Source organism: Myxine glutinosa, chromosome 2 (assembly GCF_964187855.1).
Source record: "Myxine glutinosa chromosome 2, kmMyxGlut1.1, whole genome shotgun sequence".
Lineage (NCBI taxonomy): Eukaryota > Metazoa > Chordata > Myxini > Myxiniformes > Myxinidae > Myxine > Myxine glutinosa.
Window position 1 is genome coordinate 119856439 of NC_136262.1, and position 15253 is coordinate 119871691.

General features: G+C 51.5%; 1 protein-coding gene across 1 annotated transcript in view; it reads left to right on the forward strand.

The window, feature by feature from the left end:
* The window catches only part of NCAPD2 (non-SMC condensin I complex subunit D2), a 51025-nt gene extending 37889 nt beyond the window's left edge, over positions 1-13136 (forward strand). Inside the window, exons 21-29 of the mRNA XM_068107267.2 lie at positions 6097-6217; positions 6733-6888; positions 8289-8466; positions 8577-8671; positions 8880-8960; positions 10608-10791; positions 10875-11016; positions 11717-11884; positions 12712-13136. Coding sequence (XP_067963368.2) covers positions 6097-6217; positions 6733-6888; positions 8289-8466; positions 8577-8671; positions 8880-8960; positions 10608-10791; positions 10875-11016; positions 11717-11884; positions 12712-12785 — 1199 coding nt within the window. The 3' untranslated portion in view covers positions 12786-13136. The remainder of the gene's footprint in view (positions 1-6096; positions 6218-6732; positions 6889-8288; positions 8467-8576; positions 8672-8879; positions 8961-10607; positions 10792-10874; positions 11017-11716; positions 11885-12711) is intronic.
* The last annotated feature ends 2117 nt before the right edge of the window (positions 13137-15253 follow it).

Genomic DNA, 15253 nt, shown 5'->3' on the forward strand with positions numbered 1-15253 from the left:
GTGTGCATCCAGCGGTAACCGCTACACACGCCCCTCCAGAATCGACCTGCACCGGCATGGTCAATTTAAGGGGGGTCCGGATGACCCGGCCGAAGCGACCCCTGGAGGGTCGTGGGGAGGGGTCCGACGTGGTCGAGCGGGGGGAACTGTGGACGGGGGGCGGCCTCGCCGCGGAGGAAGGGCCAACCGTGGTGGTCGGTCGACGTCCATGTGCGCCGGTTTGAGGCGGTCCACAGAAATCCGGTCCGGCCGGCCGCCGAAGTCGACGATGAAAGACTTGTCGCCCCGTCGCAGGACCCGGAAGGGCCCGTCGTACGGCGGCCGGAGTGGCCCCCTGGTGCGCGTCATGACGCACAAAGACTTACTCCGCTGTGCGAAGCGCCGGGGGGACGTAGGACTGGGGGCCACCGTGGCGGGACGTCGGCACGGGGGCAAATCGTCAGGCGGCCTCCTGGAGGTCCGAGCGGCGGACCAGGGACTGGTAGCGTCGGGCACGAATTCGCCCGGGACGCGGAGCGGCTGGCCGTAGACGAGCTCGGCGGCGGACGCCTGGAGGTCTTCCTTGGGGGCCGTGCGAAGGCCCAAAAGGACCCACGGCAGCCGGTCGGCCCAACCGTCGTCCTGAAGGCCGGCCATGAGTGCGGCCTTCATGGAGCGGTGAAACCGCTCGCACAACCCGTTGGCTTGGGGGTGGTAGGCCGTGGTGCGGTGCAGCGTGACCCCCAACGAACGGGTGACCGCGCCCCAAAGCTCAGACGTGAACTGTGGGCCGCGGTCGGACGAGATGTCCGCTGGTGCGCCGAAGCGCGTGACCCAGGTGGCGATGAACGCCTGCGCCACGTCGGCGGTGGTGGTGGAGGCGAGGGGCACGGCCTCCGGCCACCTGGTGGTCCTGTCCACCATGGTGAGCAGGTGGGTGAACCCCCGCGAGGGGGGCAGGGGACCCACCAGGTCCACGTGGACGTGGTCGAAACGCCGTTCAGGCACGGCGAAAGGTGCCAGCGGGGCCTGGGTGTGGCGGTGGACCTTGACCCGCTGGCAGGCTGTGCAGGCGTTGGCCCAGTCGCGGATGTTTCGTCGAAGGCCGTGCCAGACGAAACGCGCCGACACCAGCTTCTGAGAAGCTTTCCGGCCCGGGTGAGAAAGGCCATGGATGGAGGCGAAGATGCGGCGCTGCCAGGAAACGGGCACGATGGGGCGAGGCTGGCCCTGGGAGACGTCGCAGAGCAGGACGGTGCCCGCGAAGGGAATGTCGGCCAGGCGGAGGCCCGTGTCCGCCGCACGGAGTGCCTGCACCGAGGCGTCGGTGGTCTGGTCGGCCGCCATGAGCGCGAAGTCCACGCCGAGGTGGACCGCGTTCGCGCTGGCCCGAGAAAGACAGTCGGCCACGGCGTTGTCTTTGCCGGCGACGTGCCAGATGTCCGTGGTGAACTCCGACACGGCGGAGAGGTGGCGCTGCTGGCGGGCCGACCACGGCTCCGTGACCTTAGCCATTGCGTAGACCAACGGCTTGTGGTCGACGAAAGCCGTGAACGGGCGGCCCTCCAGGAGGTGTCGGAAATGGCGAACGGCCAGGAATAGCCCGAGCAGCTCGCGGTCGAACGTGCTGTAGTTTAACTCGTTCGGCCGGAGTTGCCGGCTGAAAAAAGCGAGTGGCTGCCAAACCCCGTCCACCCATTGCTCATGGACGGCGCCCACCGTGTAGTTGGAGGCGACCGTAGTGAGGGCGATGGGCGCGTTGAGCACCGGGTGAGCCAGCAGCGTTGCGTCGGCGAGGGCCCGTTTGGCGCTGGCGAAGGCCGCGTCCATGGCCGCGGACCAAACAATGTCATGCTTGGCCGGCTTGCCCCGGAGGGCCTCGTAAAGGGGCCGCATGAGCTGAGCAGCGCGGGGCACGAATCGGTGATAAAAATTCACCATGCCGAGGAACTCTTGGAGGGCCTTGATGGAACGGGGACGCGGGAACGTGGTGATGGCCTCGACCTTGGTCGGCAGCAGCACGGCCCCGGCCTTGGTGATGCGGTGGCCCAAAAAGTCAACGGTCGTCGCGCCGAAGTGGCATTTGACCGGGTTGACAATTAAGCCGTGCTCGCTGAGGCGACCGAACAGTGTTCGGAGGTGGAGGAGGTGCTCGGCGCGGGACGTGCTGGCGACGAGGATATCGTCCAGATAGACGAAAAGAAACGGCAGGTCGCGCAGCACGCCGTCCATCAAGCGCTGGAACACCTGGGCCGCGTTCTTGAGGCCAAACGGCATCCGCAAAAATTCGAACAGGCCGAACGGCGTGATGACGGCCGTCTTCGGGACGTCGGCCGCCCGGACAGGTACCTGGTGGTAGCCCCGTATCAGGTCAATTTTCGAAAAGATGACCCGTCCCGCCAAACGGGCGGAAAAGTCCTGAATATGCGGGATCGGGTACCTGTCGGGGGTGGTAGCGTCGTTGAGACGGCGGTAGTCGCCACACGGGTGCCATCCACCCCCCGGCTTTGGCACGATGTGCAGTGGCGAGGCCCACGCGCTATCGGAGCGCCGCACGATGCCGAGGTGCTCCAACGCGTCGAACTCGGCCTTCGCCACGGCGAGCTTGGCTGGGTCGAGGCGGCGGGCCCTGGCGTAGACCGGCGGGCCCGTAGTGGGTATGTGGTGCTCGATCCCATGCCGCACCGCGACGGCCGAAAACGTCGGCCGCGTGAGGGCCGGGAATTCCACGAGCAGGCGAGCGAACTCGTTCGCTGCCGGGAGGGCGCACGCCAGTTCGATCGGCGCGGAGCTGCTCATCGTGCACGCCAGGGAGCTGAAGGTCTCGGCGTTGACGAGGCGACGACGTTTGACGTCGACCAGCAGCCCGTGCGCGCAGAGGAAGTCAGCGCCCAGCAAAGCCATGGGGACGCAGGCGGTCACAAAAGTCCATTGAAAACGCTGGCTGCCAAAGCAGAGGGTGACGACGCGTGGGCCGAAAGTGCGTATGGCCGAGCCATTAGCAGCGACCAAAGAGGGGGCCGCAAACGGCGTCCCGCCTGTCCTGCTCGGAGGCGGGTATGACGCTCAGTTGGGCACCGGTGTCACACAGGAAACGCCGCCCAGACGCTTTGTCCCGAATAAACAGCAAGTTGCCCGAGTGGCCGGCGCTCATGGCTGGGAATGAACGCCGGCCCGGCCGTTTCCCGACCTGCCGAAAGTGCACGGGGGCCGGCACGTCCGAGCCTTGTGTCCGAACCTGGCGTGGTAATAACACCACGCCCGGTCAGGTGGAGGCCCCGGCCGTCGTGTCGGAAGCGGGCGGTGCGGCGTGGCGGCCGCCAGTTGCACCGGGAAGTTCGGCCTCCAACCGCGCAGGGCGCTCGGGTGTCGTGGGCGTCGCCTCGGACGGCGGCGGGCTCCAGGTAACCGCGCCGATGTGCTGGCCCGCCGAGGAGATCTTATCGGCTTCCCTGGCGAGGGCGCGGGAATCCGTGATCAACGTGCCAGCCAGGGCGAGGCGTACCGGGTGAGGCAGCTGGCGAAGGAACAGCTCGCGGAACAGAAAATCCGGAGTGCTCACCGAGCAACGAGAGCATATAGTCCATGCGCTCGGACGGGCGCGTGTCGCCGAGCTCGGGCAGAGCGAGCAGGCGCCGTGCGCGTGCTGCCGGTGAGGGCGAAAGCGTCGAGGAGGAGTGTCTTCAGCGCGTCGTATTTGTCAGCAGCCGGCGGGTGCTCGAGGAGGCTCAAGGCGCGGGCCGCGGTGGCGGAACCGAGCGCCGCCACAACATGGTGGAAGCGGGTGTCGTCTGCGGTGATGCCTCGCAGGGCGAACAGAGTCCGCCTGAGCGAACCAAACAGCCGCGTGAGCCTCCCAGAAGGTAGGCAGTTTAAGCGTCACTGCCGTATCCATGTCGGTAGGTCACCAATGAAGGAACTGCGCTCCAACGCGAGTCGAAAGAATTGACGCGACCAAAGATGGAATTCGTCCGAGTTGCTTTATTGAAACAAAACAGCTCAGGTATTCTCACAAGCCCGTTTATCGGGCAGCAATATATATACACATTTATGTCGGGATGTTTGCCCGGCAAAAGCTATACCGGGCATGCCCGGGTGTCAAGGGCGAGCCTTGGAAAGGCGAGTCTGGACCTGCCCGGGCGTGTTTGGCTGCGGCCTGGCAAGTCGAGGCTGGGCGTGCCCGGGCGCTCTGGACGAGCACTGGAAAAGCGAGAGCGGGCATGCCCGGACGCTCTGGGCGAGCCCTGGAAAGGCGATAGCGGGCATGCCCGGACGCTCTGGGCGAGCCCTGGAAAGGCGATAGCGGGCATGCCCGGACGCTCTGGGCGAGCCCTGAAAAGGCGATAGCGGGCATGCCCGGACGCTCTGGGCGAGCCCTGGAAAGGCGAGAGCGGGCATGCCCGGGAAAGACGAGACCGGGCGTGCCCGGGAGGTTCGGGCGTGCCCGGGAACAGTGAGTCCGGGCATGCCCGGGAGAGGCGCGTCTGGCTGTGTTCTGGCCGGTGCAAGGCGATTGTGTGCATCCAGCGGTAACCCCGCTACACCTTGATCTTTTCTACCCCCGGTAATTCACCCCAGAGTCCTTGCAGTGTTCATATGTTTTATTCCTCTCCCATCTCCCCCCAAGTCCTCCCGATGTCCCTGCTCTCAAATGTTGTGTTTGTGTCCTTCCCCCTCTCTCCCCATCTTGTCTGCCGCTCCCCTTGTTTTTTTGTGTTTTGTGTGTCGGTTTGTCTTTTTGTGTGATTAATGTTAGCTCTTTCACGAGCCTCGATCTTGTATACAAAAAAAAAAAAGAAGACACATATGGTGGCGGCCATCTTGTATTTTGACGTGGCGACCCAATTTTCAATAGCTTTCTTCCTTGTGCCTAGATACACCCACACCAGATTAGAAGTTGGTACTTCGCTTATTTTTCAAGATATTCCGCTCACAAGGTTCAGACATACATGGCATCAGACATACATGGCGGCGGCCATCTTGGATTTTGACGTGGGTTGCACCCACACACCAAATTCGAATGCGGTCCTTCGCTTACGCACGGACGGACGGACACACGGACAGAGGGGAAAACCATTGTCCCCCTTTCGCTCCGTGGTGCGATGGGGGACGAAAAGTCTACTATCCTTCCAATTAAACAAGTCGATATAATAAGACCAGCTGTATCACCTCCATGGATCAGTGCGAAGCGGGGTAGACTTGAGTCATCGTGGCAAAGGGACACCGGTGAGTCATTAAACCTTCACAGGTTTGCATAAAAAAAACACCTGCCGATCACCTCTTCGCTGTGGATGTCAGAATAAGATGTAAGGCAGCGCTGGAAACAGAACGTGGCTGACGAGAGGAAGTCACAAAGAAACGCAGCCTGATCTCTCTCCATCACCGTCTCTTTCATTCCAAAATGTTGTTGTTTCTTCACAGGTGTTGTTGTTGTTTATGTGTGTGTTCCCCTTGGTCATGAATACTGTATAAAAATAATAAAAAAATTAAATGAGGGAACAACATCTGGTCATCTGCGTACAAGTTAACCGCACGTTTTAGCATATTATCCCACAAAGAAACGGACAGCCAGGTGGTCAGCAGAGGCAAGACCGTGTCATTTGGTCCATCATACATGTGTTTCCAAAGTCCGCATGATGCGTGTTCACAAATAACCTGTCATTCAGTAATCTCTTAACCAAAGCCATTTTTATGCCACTGCCGACGAAGTCACCGGAGGCATTATGTTTTCAGGTTGTCCGTCCGTCCGTCCATCCGTGATGGGTTTCATTACCGCGATAATTTACGAACGGCTGAATAGATCCAAGTTAAACTTGGTACAGGTATGCATGATGATGCAAAGACTAACTGATTAGATTTTGGGGTCAAAGGTCAGAGGTCATGTCAGGTAAAAATGTGATACCCAAGAACAGCTGAAGTCAAATAGTGCCGTTCTAGTTCACCTGGTTTTGGTGTCCACCACTTTTACCATTCGTGGTTGTGCAATGTACATTGATAGGTTTGTTAGCTTATTATGTGACTGGTCCATTGTATTGATTTTGGAGTTGTCATAGTTATCCTTATAGCCGTTTGAATGTGGTTAACATATCCGATTTTGTTTACGATCTTACCCCGAAGAGGACAGCATGTTGGCCTCGTTCCTTCCTCTGGTTCAGCACATCTGCTCCAGGCCTGAGCAATATGACCAGCACGTGATAGGAAACGCCTCACTCACCCTCGCCAGCCTCATGACCTTAAGGTATGGCCTCGACTCACTTTGCCGTTAGTAATCTACATTATAGAAGGAGCCGTGTCTGTCGGTTCGTTTGTCATGTTATAACTTGTGAACGGATTGACGGATTTCAATGAAACCAATGACGGTGGATTCAGGGAACTTCAAGGAAAGTTTGTGATGTAACAAAGAAAAAATACAAACACCAACTTGTGATACTGGTTATCCCATACGGAGGGCAGGATCTCCAGGAATCCTTCTTTTGGTCTTTCCCCATAGATTAGCCATCGCGGATTTGCCGAGGAAACAAAGCCCAAATTTGAAGGAGTACTCTCGATGCGAGGAATCAGACCACGCAGAGATTTTGTACACGCGTTTATTTTTATCAATTGCACAAACATTGTTATTCCCGTCGGTGAAATACTTCTTCGTCGCGCCGTCACCAGGACATTCAACCTATTATCAGCCATTGTGTTTACATGGTGATACGCACCGAAAACAACGTAAAGATAGGTTGGCGTTGCGTTGTTGTGGGAATGCAGTGCTGAGTGTTGCGAGAAAAATCTTCGCCTCCTGATCACGTGTGCTGAGTGTGCCTCGAGTCCCATTGTCCGCAATAATATTGTGGCTGCACTTGGAGACCTCGCTCTTCGTTTTCCAAATGCACTTGAACCTTGGACTCCTCATCTTTATGCCAGGTAACCGGGTTTGCCGCACGTTGGGGAACGCTGGGTTTCGGTAACTAATCCAATTCAAATTTCATGTTTTTAAGATGTCACTGAATATATTTTTTATCTGGTGAATTATAATTGTATCTGTAGTCGGACCTCAACATTCGCTGGTTCCGCATATTCGTGGTTCATAACATGTGAATTCCTTCTACATTAGCGCCTTGTGTATTAACGGTAAAAATATACATATATTTAATTATTTTTTTTACACATCAGGACTGGTCTCGTATATCCACTGCTGCTGGTATTAATTCAGCCTGGGAATTCTTCTACAGAAACCTGCTGTTTCTTATGCACAGATTCACCCCATCTCGTCTTTAGTTATCTTACCCATCCTCCTGCTCTTGGTTGCCAACCATGTGGTGAGGCTGTTCCTTATCGACTTCAGATCATTCCACAAAGCTCACAACAAGAGTGTGTACTCTCTGGAGAGCCAGAAAACAACATCTGTCCAATCTCAAGAATGAACTTTCAAACTTGTCTCCCTCCTCTAAAACCTGGTGGCGCCTTGTCAAGGTGACGCTTTGTCAAGACATGCACCCGCTACCCTCTTCGTGCTTTGTCCCCCTCAGGTATCTGCAGGACGCACACTGGTCCACCAGCAATCCCCTCCTAGTGAAACGGCCAAAATCCAGAACCACTGCTCACCTCCACTCATGTATTCCTCTTTTTTCCTGACTGTCGAACCACCTTCCATACTTTCTTCAATCTCATTCTTCGCTCCAGGTCTTGAAGACAGCTGTTCACCGCCATCTCATGTCATCCCCATCCAAAACCATTATCTTTTCTACACCTGTTAAACCACACCTCCCCCCTCGCTGCCCCCGAACCCTCCCAAAGTTTATGCTTATGTATCCATCTTGTCCCCCCCTTGTGTTCTCCCTTATCCCTCATCGTTACCTGCATCCATTGTTTATCCATCTCCATCTATTTTCTCCCTCCATCCTGCTGTTGGTGTTTCCCCCTTTTTCTTGCTGTTCCCTTTGTTATGTTGTATCTTGATTTTTTTCTGTCATAGCTCTTCCATGAGCCTAGACCATGTCGTAATAATTTTCTTTACCCCCCATTCAAACCATGCCCCCACATTCGCGGATTCAATATTCACGGCATTTTTAAGGAACATGTCCCCCACAAATGTTGGGGTCCGACTGGATTATAATTCACTAAACGTGTTGCAATGGTTAGATTGTCTGGTCTGAGTCTGGCAGGTTGGCGGTTCAAACGCCGGCCAAGTCATAAGATCCATAGCCAAGTCAAGACCATAGATCCATATGTTTACATCCATTGTGCAGCCTTGATGGACCTAATGGTCTCCTCATGCATTGAACTTCCTTGTAAGGTAACTCGTTTTATTTTTTAATTCACAGGCTAAGAGACGGCAGCGTTGTTGTCCGGTCCACAGCTGTGCGTGTTCTCGCTCACCTGATACGAAATGACATGTTACGGGTTAGGGGTCATATCAGCGAGCTTGCCGCTCGATTGGCCGATCCCGATGAGGAGATAGCCAATTACGCGCGTCAATTCTTTGATGACTTGTCCAAGAAGGTACGAAAGAAGCCTGCACCCTTGTTCTACCACTTCCTGGTCAAATTGGTAGCTTGTGGTCACACTATGGTTAATTGGTTAATATTGAGCTAACCCAAGGTTCTCTACAGGATAACGATTTGTACAACATCCTCCCTGACATCATCAGCCGTCTTTCCGGTTCTGATGGGGGACTGGCTCCTGACAAGTATGCGTACATTATGAGGTATGGCTTTGCTGCAGTATTAACATTTGGTATTCGTAATACAAATTATGTTTCTACCTTGTTGTCCTGAAGTAATGCCTCAAACAAATTTTGACTTTCAAGCTCTTGTTTACCTCTCATGTTTTTGTTGTTGTTTCCTCTTTACAAACCCCTGTGCACTTGGCACCCCCTCGTCCCTCCCATTTCCCCCAATTATGCTTCCCTCCAGACACCTTCTCCAATACATCAAAAAAGAGCGCCAGGTGGAAAGCCTCGTTGAAAAGCTCTGCCTTCGATTTCGAGCCTCAATGTAAGTTCGATTTATGGGAGATAATCTTAGGACGGATTTACTTTTGTACTTGCGCGGATTTGTTTTCCTTTTCTTTATTCATGCAATGGCGTTTCCTTGCTCAATTCCAATGAGTTATTAGTCCCCTACCGGTGTACACTGGAGGGGACTATAGGTTTGCACGCCGTCCCTCCCTCCGTCTGTCCGTCTGTCAGTCTGTCAGTCCGTCACGCAAAGAACAGTTTTCCGGACTTCTTTTCTAAACTCTTAATGCTAATGATTTCAAACTTGGCACATGGTTTCCTCATGATAAGTTGCAGATCAAGTTCGAGCTTCACGACGTTTCGATAATTTTTAACAAAGTTATGGCACTTTGAACTTTGGGAATTCTGATAATTCTGATGATCCTTAACTCAGTGCCATTTTGTTTTAATTTCCTTTAAATAAAGATTTTCTCTGCAATAATAGGACCGATTGAGATCAAATTTTCACCATATGAGGGACTCAGTCTGTAGAATATTTTAATGGTAATTATGATGTCACAGGTCACGTGGTTCGGTCACCATATTGTTTTTCGTGAAAACACGAAAACCCCTTTTTCTCTGCAACGGCTGAACAGATCGAGGCCAAACTTTGCAGGCAGAATCGCATACCCATGACAAACAAAAAAAGTCAGTGAGCATGACGTCATGCGTCACATGGTTTCAGAGTTATGATGTTTTTAAGCATGAACCTTTAAAACCGAGCTCCTGCCTCATTTTTGATGCAATCGAGGGGAAACTTCACAGATCTGTTCAGCATGTCAGTCTACTAAAATGTCATTTTGGAATTTGCGATAGGGCACGTGGTTTGGCAGATATCGTTAATTAGACGAAAATATTTTTTTTTTAATGGATATCTCTTGTTTATTCTAGAGTTCTCCTCAAGCCGCACCGCATGCCCTCAGCCTCGTCTCACGAACGTCAACAGCGCGACACAGCGCGCGCTTTCCGGAGGGGCGGAGCCACGCCGAGCAACATATATATACACATCGATCAATGATCGTGAACCGGAAAATATAATACATTACTGATATTTAGCGACTCGAAAGGTTCTTTATCAACAACTTATTTTCTCGTGCTTCTTCTGACCTGTCTGCAAGGTGTATAAATCGAAGTCCCGAGTGCGAATCACAGGTGAGCCCGTCCTGAGGTAATTAGCGATTGGCAACGATTCAGAACCTGTGGGTAAATAGCCCTTGGTAATTTCCCCAACAGTTTTCCGGACGATAGACTGCCGGTAGGGGACATGTATTGCAGTGCAATACTCAGAATGCTTGTTTACTCTGGGTTTGCTTTAAACTCTGTGTGTGTGTGTGTGTGTGTGTGTGTGTGTGTGTGTGTGTGTGTGTGTGTGTGTGTGTGTGTGTGTGTGTGTGTGTGTGTGTTTGTGTGTGTGTTTGTGTGTGTGTGTGTGTGTTTACATGTGTGTGTGTGTGTGTTTGTGTCTGTGTATGTGTGTTTACATCTGTGTGTGTGTGCATGCGAGTCCCTCAGCCCCCTGATTTGTGAGCGTCATTAAAATAAGTTTATTTAAATCGACCATAAAGTCTGTCATTGATTCTCCAAAACCTTGAAAGTGATATTGTTTTGTTTACATCTCCCTTGTGCGCTTTCCATATGCACACAGTAAAGAAAGCGAGTGGTGCGACTTCGCACTCTGTATCTCCTTTCTTCCCCCTGGGGAGAAATGCATCTCTCGCCTGCATCAGATGCTGCCCTGCTTCGCCGACAAGCTTTCTGAGCCAGGAGTTTACGAGCCGCTGATGGCACTGGTGGTGCGAGCACGTCGTAATGCTCGCTTGGAGGCCAAGGTGACCGAGTCGAAGAGCTGGAAACGTTTGATTCGTTTTTTTTTTCTCCATTTATCTTCCTCATTGCTGACCCGTTTTCACAGGCCCAGATAGAGGAGTTTGAGACCAAACTCCTGAATGCTCACCACAAAAGAGGAGGAGGTAGCAAAGGAAGCGCTGAAGCAACCGACAGGGTCAGAGAAATGGAGCAGGACGTGAGCTCTTGCAGCCAAATACCATACCTGCGTGAGTTTTTAATCGAATTGTATTAACAAGACAATTTACCAATGCAGAGCCTTGCCAGGGTATACAGATTACAGTAGATCTGAGAACTAGTGTGAGCTCACTCACTCGCTCATTCACTGATTGACACCGTGCACCTTTATAATAGCTTTATTGTTCCTTTATGAATGTGCGAGGCTAATAAGTCATCCAATAAATTCCCACATCCTTATGTATCACGTACAATACCATGGTAATGGTTCATATATGGGAAACACTAACCTACGGTATAAACATTATTAATTAACCTGAATGTGAACTAGAAGGATATCTGTCACACAACTGCCCTCTGCGGTCGTTTTGACATGTCTCACCGGATTTGAACTGTGCAATTGGAACGTGTCGGGTGGATGTAACGATGTGTTTCAAGGACATTTTGTTCATCGAGTGGAGAAACGCTCTCGTGTATTTTACCAATGGCAATCCCCCGCATGGCCGTGATAAAATGTTCACGAGATGTACAGGAGGCCCTTGTTTGAGTTCCTTGTGCCAAGAATGCTCATCAGAAGGACCAGAGGCTTGTTGGACAAAGAGTAAATGTAATGAGTTTGGCATCGGTTTGTCGCCGTGTGCCGAATAAGGTTAATGTGCCGGTTATCTATCGATTGCTTTAGAGTTTCAATCACATTTCCTTCCATCTCTTTCGCCTCTGCACCCCCATCAGAGACTCCTCGTTCCACTGCTCCGCTTCAAGTACGGAGCAAAAGCACAGCAAGAGGGAGATTGCGAGGCACGGGCAGAGGGAGGGGGCGGCGGATGGCGAGGAGAGGCGTCTCTCGGGGTGTTGTTCTCAACTTCAGCAGTGATGAAGAGGATGAGCCACGGCGCTCCGGTGGGTCATTCGTGTTCGATCGCGTACCGTCCGGGGGTCGAGCGTAGAAGGTAAACCTAACTGGTGACTTGGTATTTTGCTTGTTTCGTACACACGTATGTTTAAGCAGCCTTGTGGTCACGTGTCAGACGTGCATCGATTGCCGCATTTCCACTTTACCCGATTATGGAGTAATTCTTTTGCCATTACAATAACATCCCAAAGCCGTTTAGGGCTCCGTCTCAGCGGTCTTTTGGAGAAAGGATTATCCGACCGTCCACCCGCGGGGACATTGGCTTAGTAGTTGGGGTGCCGGCTTGGGATCCTAGAATCCTGGGTTTGAATCCCGGTCGGTCGCTGAATCAACGCCAAGGGGGTTGACTCAGCCTGTCATCCTTCCGAGGTCGGAAAATTGATCCCTCCAACCGTCCACTTGCGTAGCATAGCAGGAGACTGGGTTTTGCAATCACTTCTGTCTGTCTGGAAGGTGTTTGTCCGTCCAGGCCACAACGTCTTTACCAATTGAGGTTTTGTCATTAAATTCACAACAAACCTTTATGATGAGACTCTGGAGAAAATAATATATATATATATATATTTTAAGCTGTTATTTTCGTCAAGTTTGGTTCTAGTACAAAGTACGAGCTTTGCATTTTGGGATGCTTTCGAGTTTTAAAAACGATTTTCAATTTCCCTTTTTTTTTTATTATTTATGTGCATGTGTTTAATTGTTTGAAGTTTTTATATCGTACGTTTTTAAATGTATCTTTCTGGCTCCTTATTGACACGTCTGGCTTTGGTACATGGTTACCAGGGAAACTTGAATGTTGTGATTTGTTTCTTTCCAGACTCAGGTGAGAGTGACAGGGTCGTGAGGGAGCACAGGAGGAAACCATCTGGAACTCCCTTCCCTGGGGTATAGAAACGCGTTGCTTTGCGTCAAACTCAATTAACGCTCACCTTGAACATTTTTTTTTTCATCACGATATACAGTATTTCAAAGCTTAAAGCTTTTATTGTTTAAATAGTGTACATCTCACGTTCTTTCAGCCCAACCCCTCCCGCACCTCCACCTCCACCCTCCCCCCTCGTAACCAGTGCTTCCATTACAGCAGTGAGAGATCTTACGAAAGCACATCATAATGTGGATCTTAAGGATCTTTATTACAGCCTCCCATTGATTTTTTACCATCAATTACCCTCCCCTCTCCCTTTTTATTTTCTATGGTATATAATCATGCTTACTTGTCAATAAAAAATGATTTTCCTGTGATTGTAATTGTGTGGATTCCTCAGAGGAGCCGAGCCGCACGGACAGACAGACATGGAGGAACCAAGAAGTTTGCGGTGCACGTTTCACCACTGGCCTCTCCACATTAATGATGCAAACAGCAGAATATTGCCTCAGTTGTTTACAGCAGGAACCAAGCCAAAGGCGTGTGCAATGTAAACGACTTTATTGACAGACAGCAATATTTCCATATGAAGCCTGTAAACTATGGCTGAAGCCTCACATTGGATCTACATCAGCAACCTGTGGCCTACGGTTAGTTTCTAACTACTCGGCCAGGGTTTTAAAAATACCCTCCTTTTGAACCTCATCAAGTCGCTGCCTTACAGGTAGGTGTCTTGATGTGGTCAGCTTGTTATATTATTAATATATCTATTTATTTTGTTACAAACTTGTAAGTTTGAGGTTGAAAGACTATTGGCTTGCAAAGTATGGCGTCATTGCTCACATATTTGACAGTACCCAGAGCTTACCTATCACTCGGCATTGTTCACAATTCTACATATTCATAAACATCACACCTGCACAGCTCGGTTTGGCAAGGCCGCTTACCCGTCGCACCGATCCATGGCAAGGATGCAGCTATGCTGTGCAAGACAAAGGTCATCGTTAACACAACCCCTTCTTTTGTCATACCTGATCATATTTGCCTCCCTCGTTAACTAACACAAGTGGGAATTACAGTCGAAGGAGCGAAAGCAGCGCCTCGTTGACAAAGTCGATTCCTTGTATTAGCAACCAAGGCCGCTCAGTGCTCCGATCCGATCCAACTTCCCTCCAAAACAGCTTCGGGCGCTCTTCCAGTGCGAATGCCGTGCGTTCCTGTTGGCCAGCATGGTCGATAGCAGGTGCAGCCAGACGTTTGACGAAGCTTGAAGCCTCCGTTGGATCATGCCACTGGGATCGCGGTTGTTGCCGTCATGGCGGCGTTTATCCTGGTGCAAACGGAGTGCGTGTTAGACACTGTGCCACACATTGGAATGCTGATCTCCATATAATCCATGTAATCTGAGAAAAAGTGGCTAACAGTGATTTATCATATTCAACACTCACAGAGAAAGTGAAGGGATCCACATGGTGAATGCCAACACATCAGGGTTCATGGAGAGATGAGGAGATGTGGATTGTGTAATGTTTGGGGAAACTACTGGTGAACATGTCAAAGAGAGGAAAATGGAAATGATGGACATGTCGGAGTGCCAAGATAGTTCAGCAAGTGGGGGGTATGAAGACGGCTTTGGCGCGGGTGTAAGAACAGCGGTCGTGTGCCATTGCCATTCCCAGTTCATGGTGAAGTATGATCCAAAAGGAAGTGGTGAAAGACCAATAGGTCATCTAATCGAATTGCCTCCGTTAGTCAACCAACAGACTCTCAATCAACTTACGGGCAGAAGATGACAATGATACACCTACGTTTGTCTCTGCACTCTCCGGCATCCAGAAGGGAAGGTGAGACAGTGAGACACTGAGGCCGACCTCGCAGATGGAGGAGGGTAGGGGTGGTGTATTCCATAACTCTGTGGATGAAAGCCTTGTATTCTACCAGATTGTACGCTAGCCCAATGACCTGGCGATGAAGGTGGTATAACTGAAGTGTGATCTCGAAAGACAACCTGGAGATAAAGTATGGTAGGGGTGATGAAGCTTGGTGACATCGAGGAGATTCGTCTGGACCTTTGTTCAAAGTTTGCCACAGAATTCAAACTTGTCGCTTTTTCTGGTGGTCTTGTCGGAACATGGCAGGAGTAAGGACATGGCACTTTCTGTGAATTACATGGTCCATGAGATGGAGGGACACTTTAAGTCCTTCATTGGGATGAGATAACATTGCAAGGGTCCAGGGAAAGTGTAATATTTGCGTGCATTAGGAATATCGACTTTGGACTTGCCGGAGGTGCCCCATTTCCCAGGAAAAGACTGGAAGAGCCCTTAATTCATTATTTTCTCGAAGAACAGTGCATTAATTTTTCTGTAATCGAGTTTAGTGGATCTTGGGTGTTGGCACCGACACCCAAAATATCCAGTGAAGACGCACGAGTGAAAATGAGTTTAAGGATGAGAACAACTCTTACCTGCCCAACCGAAGATTCCAGCAGGAG